General features: G+C 42.0%; 1 protein-coding gene across 1 annotated transcript in view; it reads left to right on the top strand.

Moving 5' to 3' along the window:
* The first annotated feature begins 1,486 nt into the window (after nucleotides 1-1,486).
* mgat5b (alpha-1,6-mannosylglycoprotein 6-beta-N-acetylglucosaminyltransferase B) overlaps nucleotides 1,487-10,586 on the top strand; it is a 72,744-nt gene continuing 63,644 nt past the window's right edge. Inside the window, exons 1-2 of the mRNA XM_085156986.1 lie at nucleotides 1,487-1,980; nucleotides 3,060-3,172. Of these exons, the coding sequence (XP_085013112.1) occupies nucleotides 1,913-1,980; nucleotides 3,060-3,172 (181 nt within the window). The 5' untranslated portion in view covers nucleotides 1,487-1,912. The remainder of the gene's footprint in view (nucleotides 1,981-3,059; nucleotides 3,173-10,586) is intronic.

The following is a 10,586-nucleotide window of genomic DNA, read 5'->3' as shown; positions in this document are numbered from 1 at the left end:
TAAATAAATGATAAAGAAATAATAATAAAATAAAGTAATAAACCAAATGGTATAGTAATAATAAAGTAAATGGCTCAAGTGTCTAAAGAATGGTGCCAGATTTTATTTGTTTGTTTCCAGAAGCTCACTAGAATTCCTCATGGTGCCAGATCATAAAGCATCAGAAGAAGAACCTTATCTGCTGATATCTGTTTTCCTTGCTTTTACTTGTTTACTTGGTTATTTCCATCTTTAAAAAAATCTTATTGTTATTCATTTGAAAGGGTACCAATCCAGCCACTACCTGATGTAAACTCAGAGTTACTCACTATGGACTGCCCGGTGATGTTTGTTTTGAGTTAATTTAGAATGAAGTCAACCTGTTAGTCTGCAGCATCTTATTTTAAAATGATCTGTGGCGTATAAGTCAAAACGAGGCTCAAAAGAGGACGATGACGCTCCTGTTGTTGTATTCTATATTCCGCCCTCTGGGTGTCGCTGCTGATCTGCTGTTTGCCTCGCAAGTGGAGCTGTCCTGGGTGCTGAAACGTCCCCACAAACGGAAACCTGCTGCTGGGGTATTATGAGTATTTCTGAACACTGACTCCGAGTTGAAATGATTTGTGTTGCAGATTTTCCAGCTTTCATGGACGTTCTCAGCATTCTCAGGCTGAAGTTTTCCCTCTGCTCTGCTGCTGCAGCTTTGGATTCAGTCTATGAGTAAAGAACAACAACAACAATCTTTATTTATAGAGCACATTTAAAAACCAGCGAGCACTTCTCTATCTGCTCTAAACCAACAACAACTCCAAAGGTCTTTCCAAGTTGCCAGCCTGCACGACGGACACATTATTCTTCTCCATAATGGCCATCGTAAAGGTATTTTATAGAACACAGCAGCTCGTGTTCTTTTCTGAAAGGACACTTCCACCGTGTTTTATTCCCTTACAGCACACCGCGTCTTGTCTTTCCCGAAAGGCCACTCGTCATGGCATTATGCTTTGAAAGAGCACCTAAATATACACTTCAGTGTATTAGAGTATTTTTTTCTCCTAACAGAAGAGCGCCTATACAAAACCTCCAGCTCACCCTAATTACGCCAACAACTCAGAGAGCCGCATTACATTTTCTGTACACCAGAGCGTTTCATCATGTTTTCTAGTTTTCCTTCACTTTAAGGACCCTTCTGAGGGCAATCGATTTCAAAGTGCATGTAGAGGCGCTCCATCCGGATTTATCCACAACTGAGAAAAACATTACAGGACTGTGACGTGTTTTCTCCTTTTTGTTGGGCAATTTAAGCATCAGTCAGGTTCACTTTAAGTATTGCAAGTATTGCAGATTTTTTTTTTTTTTTTTTTGGGGGGGGGGGGGGGGGTGATTTGAAAAAAATATATTACTATAATATTCACATTTTTAGAAATTATGTGTTTACCTTTATCCGCCCATTCATTTCCAAGAACGGTGTCAACTTTTGTATATCAGGCTGGATCATTAGATGGCGCTATCAGTAACGCATCCCCAGCTAAAGAGCCAATCGTGTAATAGGAACAGAGTCAGTGCTCCATCCACTCAGAGTAATTCAATGAACTCAGCAGTCCTGGGTTATTGCGCTTAATGCCGCGTGGATTTTCAGGACAATTAACCAGCACCGGAGCTACGATCACAACTTCTTAAAAGACACAGTCACGGCTTACATCGGTCCCGGTTCGCTCCTCAGAAGGACCATCAACCCCGCTGTCTGCACGACTCACCGTCAGGATTTCCGCTGAACTTGTTCCCAGCGAACCGGGAAGACTGGGAAGTTGCGTTGTCTTGGACGCACTTCCCGTCGTTGTCCAGGACCCCGGCTGAAAGTTATGCCTTTGACGCCGCTCGGCACGCACACTCGCACGATGTTAAACAGAGCCGACGCTTTCTTTGAGTGTGGAAAATGATCGCAGCCAGCAGCGAGCTTTCCATTATGCTGAGGAGATGTCTTCTCACTTTCAAACCGTTCAGGTAAGAACACATTAGTTTGGCTTTTCCACGGCTTAAAGCACTAGCCTGCTGACTTTAGAAACGGTAACGCGAGAGTGCATTTCCTCTCCTTTTTGAGTTTTAATATGACTTTATTTTATTATTCTTGCCGCAACGTCGTAAAAAATAAATGGGATTCAAGAGAAATATAGCAAAACCACTGCAAATTGATCGTTTAGTGTTTCCCAGACTGTGACCGATTAGTGTTTCTTGCTTTTTCCCCCACAGTAGAGCAAGTTTTAAAAGTTCAGAGCTTGTCGATTAATTGGAGTAAAGAAGCGGCCGCTGTGCCACAATTAAGATTTGCTTATTCAGCTAAAGCTTCTCCACACAAGCAGCTTGGAGAAGCAAAGCAAGCAGACAGAAACTCATTAAAACTTCAGAGTTTGACAACACGGGCTGAACGCAAGCTCGTGAACTAAACAGCCCCGCGTAATTAGCAACCTTGACCCCGCGCAATTATCTCACATGCGGCACTATCACACACACTGAGGCTGTAGTTGAGCGGCTGCAGTCAGCTTTCAGCCTTGCCTTAAAAAAACAAAAGGTGTGTATGATAGAAGTGCAGGACGATCCGACCTGCAGTTCTCAGCACGGCTCCTGGCGCGTTCAGAGGAGCCTGTCTTAAGTCAATCGCTCCGTTTGTTTTTTAAGCTTTAGAAATGTCGTGCTTCTCTCCCACATGCAGCCATTTGCCTGTAACAGAATGCTTTTGTTTTGGATTTCTGCTCGCTGAGCAGTGTGATGCAGCAAACCCATACATGTCATGGTTCATTTGAAATGACACAAGAGTACACAGTGCCCCCCCCCCCCCCCCCCCAAAAAAAAAAAAAAAAAAAAAAGGTTTTGGCTTGACTGAGACAGAATGAATTTTGAAAAATAGGTCCAAAATGTCATGAAGTATTCAGTGTCCTAAGTTTGAACTGAACTCTGCTGCACTTCCTCTGTGACATTACTCCACCTGTCCTTTGTCTTCTGCTTCTTTCTGTCTCCTGAGCTCTATCCTTGGCTTTTGGTCTTATGTCACAAATTGCCCTTTTGTCTGTCTCCCTCTCCTGCAGGATCTTTGTGGTGGGGATTGGCTTCTTCAGCCTGTGCTTTCTAATGACTTCTCTTGGGGGCCAGTTCTCGGCCAAGCGACCCGGAGATTCCCCCTTCACCATGCGAGCTGAAGGTAAGCCTGCGGTTATACACCAGTGCCGCTCGGCAGCCTGTGACTTCAGTGGCTGTGCCCTGCACTTGTAATGAACAGGCTGGAAACATGCTGAGAGCTTCATGGGGCTTCCTTGATTACTGCCAGTGAACTGACAGACCTGCTCACTTTGCTCATCAGGAGTGCGTCAGGGGGTACCGTTGCCTGGAGAGGCTCCTCTCATCTACACCGCCATCTTTTTTTTTTCCTCGTCTGCTTTCAAGTCATGACCCTCTTCTGACCCAGAGGGACTTGATTTTAGTTGTAGTCGCAGCTGAAAATTGACTCATGGTTTTGTCCATCTTTATGCTGGTTATTTTACCCCGCGTGGGCAAATACTGCAGGGCCACACGGTGTGTCGTGCAGAGGAAGTAATCTACAAGTTGGCCAGATCCCGCAAGCTCAACCAAGCAAGAATAAACACAGCATTTAAAAGTGAAGTAGAAAATAACTGAGGCTGTAATCATATTTACTGGTGATTTCAAAGATGGTTTGATCATTGGAGGGCTGGAAGCTGCGTGTTTCAGGGTGACAGCTACTGTTTTCACAAGGTAATTTTAAAATACCAACAAAGGCTTTACTGTCACAGAGATCCCTCAAATGAATTCCACTCCAGAAAGAAATCCGAACTATGCGCAGCCATCCCTCAGAGAAACCGGTTATCTTTCAGGGCACGTCCTCTGTGTTTGTGCTATGTGCCTCTGCATACAAACCACTACAGCACAAGCCATTTGGGAGAGTCATTGTTAGCTTTTTGGACTTTGTGTCTCTCACCTTTTTATCACCGCTTGGCACAATGTTGACACTGTGTGTCATCCTCTGTGACAGAGACCAGCTGGCATTAGAAGAAGCAATGCTCCCTATCCATTGCCACCCATCCAAGGACGCCAGTTGTTACCAGTTTGTGTTAGCAACACACCACACTGATGCCAATTCATTCCTATGTAAAGTAGACAACGGCATGAATTTAATCTCTGCTGAAGAATGCAGTTTGGCTCTGGGTCAGTGAGTAAAGGGCACACCGTTGTGTGGTTTTTGTGTGTGCAAGCTGTAAAGATGTTGCTGACTGAATTAGTACTAGAAACGTCTTGGTTATTAAAACTAATAATTCTCAGACCAGGAAAAAAAAATCTGTGTAATTCTGTAGTGTAGATGGGAATGTTGTATCAGGTGTGATCATGGGTGATAATTTTAGGGATAACACCCGTTTATGAAAGGGTATACAGAGAAGTGGTTCAAGGTGAGGAAGCTAGAAAGGAGGGAGTGTAAGACGGGAGAGCTGTCTGATTAATTAATCGCTCACAGGCTGCAGTCAAGGGAAGCCATGAGGCCTCCAGCTCATTAAATGCTGCTAACCAGGTAGAGCCCAACCATGTAAAGGCTCATTCTCCATGTGCATTTGTGTGTTTATGCACACGTGCCTGCTTGGGAGTGAGGATTAGTGGACCAGGAGTTAGCATAATAAATTAAGTTGGGATGAGTTACCCAGTGGAGCGGCACCTCGAAGGCGATTACTGTAGCTATCGCACCCATCGAGCCTTTGCACGGGATGCTCTGGAGAGCTGCAAGAGCAAAGGCTGGATGCATCGGACCCCACATTGTAGCTCTTTTCAATTTCTTTGTGATCATTTCGTAAAAAGAGTAGAAGCACCGTAACGCCCACAATACTTTTGTATTTATGAAAATGGCCAGGCTGTGCTGACAGGAACCGCAGCTCTGTTTACTGCTCATCTTGTGAATGACAATAACTGCCTGAAGAGCAAAAGGTGTGGAAAAAAAAAATGTAATTACTGGGTTGCTACCTTCTGTTTCTCTCCCCTGCCTCTACATTTCTATCATTCTCTTGGCTCTTTTTTTTGTTTTGGTTTGTTTTTTTTTGTAGCTCTGCCAGAGATGGAGAAATGCACTGGGATGCAAAGCTCCAACCAGATTTAAAGTGCATGCACTTCCTTCATTACTTCCCTTTGAAAATAGGGGAAACTAATGATGTGGAAAAAGTAAGGGGGGGAAGGGGGTGGTCAGAGGGAGACCATTTCTTCCAGAGTGGGGTGCATAAAAGGCGGAGGCGTTTGATCCTAGATATCTTAAAGGCTCCAGAGGCGTACCGTAGCTTTCTAATAAGCTCTTTGAAGACCACCTTCACAGTGTGTCCTTTTGCCACGGGGGTCTTGATGCAGTTTAGCCATAAAGAGAGAAATGGGCCTAGCACGGTTTCAGGTTTTTACCCAGTCCAGAGCAAGACTAAATGGTTCGGATGCTAATGTGCTCTTCATTCTTACATGCAAGCTCCATTACCTGAGTTGTTTTTTTTTTTTTTAACTGCTTTTCCTGCACCTTGTGAATTTGAATTTAATGAATATTAATTAATGAGTGAATATTAAACAGTTTTGCAGAAATTTCTCCTAAAAGAATAATAAAGTCATACAAAAGGAAATAAGATAATAATGAATAACAATCAGCTGCTTACAAGCTGCTTTAGCCTCATAAAGTGCTGAGTTACAGCAGGGCAGCAGGTGTGCGGGGAGTGTTGTTCGGCACCTTGTTTACTGCCATCCTTTCACAGACACTGATGGAACTTTTTTATTTCATGGATCAGCGATCTTCACTACGTGATGGATGAAAATGAGCCTTTTCTGACATCGATCATAGCAAAGCAAGGGTGTGGCATCTGCACGTCTAGCAAAGCTGAAAATGTGAGTTTGTTTATTTGAAAACTTTGATAATGTGCTTGAAATCGAAGCACTGTCCCTCCACCGTGTGTGTGCGTGCGTGTGTGTGTCTATTGGTACTATGAATGAAATAAACCCAAGTTTTCTACTGCTGGAACTTCACCAGCAATTGAGAATAAATGGGAAATGATTGTGCAGGTGACTGCCTGGATCCGTGCCTGACAAAGAAGAGGTGTGGATAAAAGATGGCTGCTCATCGTTCACACTTTCGCCTGGTGAAGAGGGAAAAAAAAGCAGATTTTTATTTTTTGGCTTGGATTGTGAGGCGGATATGACAATGCAGACACTGATTGCTGTTTGTGACAGTTTGTGGCTAGATTCAACCGCTAACATGCTTGATTGTTATTTACAGCTTTCTGGTGCTGAGCATCTTTTATTTAAAGAATTGTCATCAGGGTGTATTGTGGCTGATTTATTGCATGCTATTTCCCCCCCCCCCCCCCCCCTTGTTTTTTGGTATTACAATAGACAGATTTAGGCGGAAATAATACTCATGCAATGTTTTTGCTGTGAACTATGAAGAAAACTGTTATTTATTAGTTTTAAGTGGTTAAGTTGACTGGACTGTTGAATTTTGTGTGTACATGTCAGCTAAATAATTGTGACCTAGGGAACAATAAGTACAACACTTTTGATTACAACTTTCTGCAAATTAGTAGCAGTAAAATAATTGCTTCCATTGGAGTGTGGCCACAGAATATATCTGTGCTTGTAAAGTCAAAATAGAGGAAAAAAAGAAGCAATGGATTTCACACAAGCAATATGCTCTTACACCATACTGAGCCCTATGCTAGATGAAATTATTATGGTAGGCTGGTTGATTTCAATGGCTTTTTTTGGGTGGAGAGGATACTGATCAAGTATTGTCACTTACGTGAGCTGCAAACTGGGTCAGGAAGTTCACTTTCTATTCTTGTTGTATCCCTTTGCTTCCATGTATTTTTGTGTTTGTGCAAAAACAGGAAATATGCTTATGCAGAATAGTAGGCAGTGAAAGCATGAAAGAGGATAAAAGTACTACACTTCCATCTTGGAAAATAAGCGGAGACGCTGTGGAGGCACACAGTATGTTTCTTAGTAAACTGAGCTTTAGAAATGTACGTTTCAGAAAGTGAATTTGGGAAATTCAAGTGTAATTGATTTTGTTTTTAATAGGAGGTCCAGCTAGTCCAGGGGTGGGTGATTAATTTTCTCAAGGGCACTGGGACTGTTGTGGAGTTCTGCACCCTCTTGACGCAAAAATCCCAGTTTTTCATGTGGCCACTTGGGAAAATTAGTCATCCACTCCTAAAGTAGCAAAGTCCCAGTTTTTAGGGTCCCAGCTCACTAGCATCATATGAGAACCTAAAACTGTTACCTTCCGCAACAGTCCCAGTTGTGAGCTGGTGCAGACCTCCACAACAGTCCCCGTTTCTCCCCTTGACAAAAGCAGTTGCACACACCAGCTCCAGTTGGTATATTTTTTAACCATTTTGAGAAGGTAATTACATGACACTATCACAATACATTTTCCAAAATTAAAGGTAGTATCAGAACAACCTGATGCATTGCGGTGACTGCAGAATGATCCGCAACACATAACTGTAGAAAAACTGCAAGTGAAGAAAAAATATTGCCCTAAGATACAGAATTTATTTGCTGGTTGGTCATGTTTTTGTTGTTGTAATTATTCACTTTGAATAATTTGGCAGTTAGACTAATTATCTTAATTGCCCTAATTTATTTGATAAGGACCAATCTCGGAGTCATGATGTAGTGATGGGAAACATTTGTCACATGTCCTCCAGTGTATTGATATTTGTATCACGATTGGCTATCCCTACTCAACTGAACCATTTTAGAATGATATGACCTTACCACGGATCTTCTAATTTCCCTGCAGCAACTGAACACAGCCTGGCTGCTTATTATCCAATCTGGGAGCTATTAGAGAAGCTCAGTGTGTTCCCTTGTCTGGGAACAGGGTTTAAAAAACAGGGTGGAGTGAAAGCGAAGAGGTGTTGTACACACTATACAGGTTACCAGTTAATTTAACCTCCTAGGACCTGGCGTCCACATGTGTGGACATCACATTTTGGGTTATTTCGACTAAAATACTCAATTTTGCTCTACGTGGGCCTGATATCCACTTACGAGGACAGTTGGCAGTTCGTCTTGTAACCGGAAGGTTGCCGGTTCGAGCCCCGGCTCCAACAGTCTCGGTCGTTGTATCCTTGGGCAAGACACTTCACCTACCACCTACTGGTGATGGCCAGAGGGGCCAATGGCACAATATGGCAGCCTCGCCTCTGTCAGTCTGCCCCAGGGCGGCTGTGGCTACAACTGTAGCTTGCCTCCACCAGTGTGTGAATGTGAGAGTGATTGAATAGTGGAATTGTAAAGCGCTTTGAGGGCCCCAAAAAGCGCTATATAAATGCAATCCATTGTTATTATTATTATTATTATTATACTGCTACTGTTCTATCAAAATTTTAAATGAATATCCTCATGTGGCTCTCATTTTTCTTAAAAACAAAAATAAGGTAAAAAAAAAATCTGGTAATTCTTTGTTTTTACATTCATCGGGCCCCAATATGCCCAAATATCAAAGAGAAATTAAAAATGCATGTCATGGAAGAGTTTGGGTCTTAGAAGGTTAATGTTCAAGAATTTGGACTGTGAGGAAACTAGAAGACTCCCACAGACTCCAACATGAATCCAGAAAGGTTTTAACTTCGATCCTTCAGGCCCTGAGGCACGAGTGCAAAACAATTCACCACCATGCAGCTTTCTTATAATAATCCGTAATTTTTCTCCCCACAGACATAAACACATTTTTTTTCCAAGGTCTTTGCCTAAGCACCTTCAATTTAAAACAATATACTGGATTAGAGTTTTAAGGATCAGCTTTAATTGGAGTAGAATTAGAAAAATTATTCAAAGAGCCGCTTGTGGGATGAACCTCTTTCCTGGGAAGTCCAAACATACCTGGAGACATGCTTACCAAATGGTTCATAGGCAGCAGGTTGTTACTAAAATGTCAGTTCATGCACAAAAGAGTGAGTTTGAGTGAAAGTTAAGAGTTGTTATTTAGATTTGGGTTCAGATGCCTTTCAGTACAATGCATAAACATTTGGTCATGTGTAAGGGAAACTAATATAGAAGAGATGGAAAAAGGCGGTTACCACAGTGCAAGCTCAAACCCCAGTGACTTCACTTATAGAAAGTCTGAAGAAACAAAACAAAAACAAAAAGAGGAAAGCACTGGGGGTGGCCATGACCCAAAAGAGCCAACAGATCACATCCCATCTGCCGAACGTGGATAGGATCTAGCATGGATCTTAAATGGCTGCCAATGGCACTGGCACACTGCTGACACAAGCTTCAGGATCAACGCAGATCTGTGTACAGGAGGATTCTTTAAGCTTATCTTCAGAAAACTGTTGAACTGAGTTGAAGGAGCAAATTTTATCACTCAGCGGGACAACAGCAATCCTAAACCAACAACCTATGCATCCAAAGAGCTTTACAGGATGTCTGACCGAGCCAGTCACCTTATCTGCTGAAGATTTGGGCAGTGAGACTTCACAGCAAGCAAAGCTGGAGCTTGCTCTGCTGAAGGTCTCAGAGATTATAGGGGGAGATACAAAGAGCTCCCAGACTTCATTGAATATACAGGATTTTCCACAAAATAGTAAAATTCTTTACTGCCACCAATAACCTTTAGATATATTGTGTTAAAAGGGCTATATCTCACACATAGTTCTTTCAATATTAATATAAACCGCTGAGAAGTCTCCACTTCTTTTTCAAAATGTGCAAGGAACAAAAAACTGTAAATATCTACAAGCTGTAAATTAGCAACCTATGTGCTGCTGCTCTGAATAAAAATCATATTAATCAAACATCCAATTAAAATATATTTTTACATTTGCAAATTGATAAAGGTGGAAATTCTGTGTTTCCCACCGTGCGGTGTAATCCAAAAATCATCATGTGTATGACTAAATGTGTTTTATCTGCACACTGTGGATAGAAGATTAAGGTTTTAATTGAAGTTAGAGGGAGTCGTGTTTTTAAAAAATAGTGCAGGTTGTTTCCATTTTTCCAGGCTGTCGGGCATAATAAGAGGTTGGAGCTGCACGCAGGATAAGTGACAAAGGTTTTCTGCTCTAATAGCTTCTGGATCTGGCAGCTCCCTCACATGTGCCAAAAACCAGAGAGCAACTCAATCTCAATCAGCCTTTTCTGTAATGAATATTTGAATCTGCAGCGTGAGGACGGGGGGAGGGTTAGCTGAGCATGTCTGAGTTCAGAGCAGGAGGGAATGTATGATTTTTATCCTGGTGACAGGTGAGGTGGAGAGGTTCAGCTCTAAGCTCCCTCACGGAGAAACCTTGCCAGCCAGACTGGATAGCAGGGAAGATTGGATTTATTTATTTAGCTTTCTGTGGTGCTAATGGGGAAAAGGAATAAATTATTGAGTAAAAGTCAGACTTTAAACACTGCTGCAATTGATAGCTTGGATTTGTTTGATTTTTAACATATACTGTATATAGATAACAAAATCTTTAAATCCTTTATTTTAACCTGACAAAAACCCAACATCAGTTGGGCTTTATTCTTAAATCTTATATTCTTAACTTATTCTTAACTTATGTATTTATATATTTTGAAAGCTTCAAAAA

The sequence above is a fragment of the Neolamprologus multifasciatus genome, chromosome 4 (genome assembly GCF_963576455.1).
Source record: "Neolamprologus multifasciatus chromosome 4, fNeoMul1.2, whole genome shotgun sequence".
Taxonomy (NCBI): domain Eukaryota; kingdom Metazoa; phylum Chordata; class Actinopteri; order Cichliformes; family Cichlidae; genus Neolamprologus; species Neolamprologus multifasciatus.
Note: the sequence above shows the minus strand (reverse complement) of the source record. Positions and strands in the feature narration are given on the sequence as shown.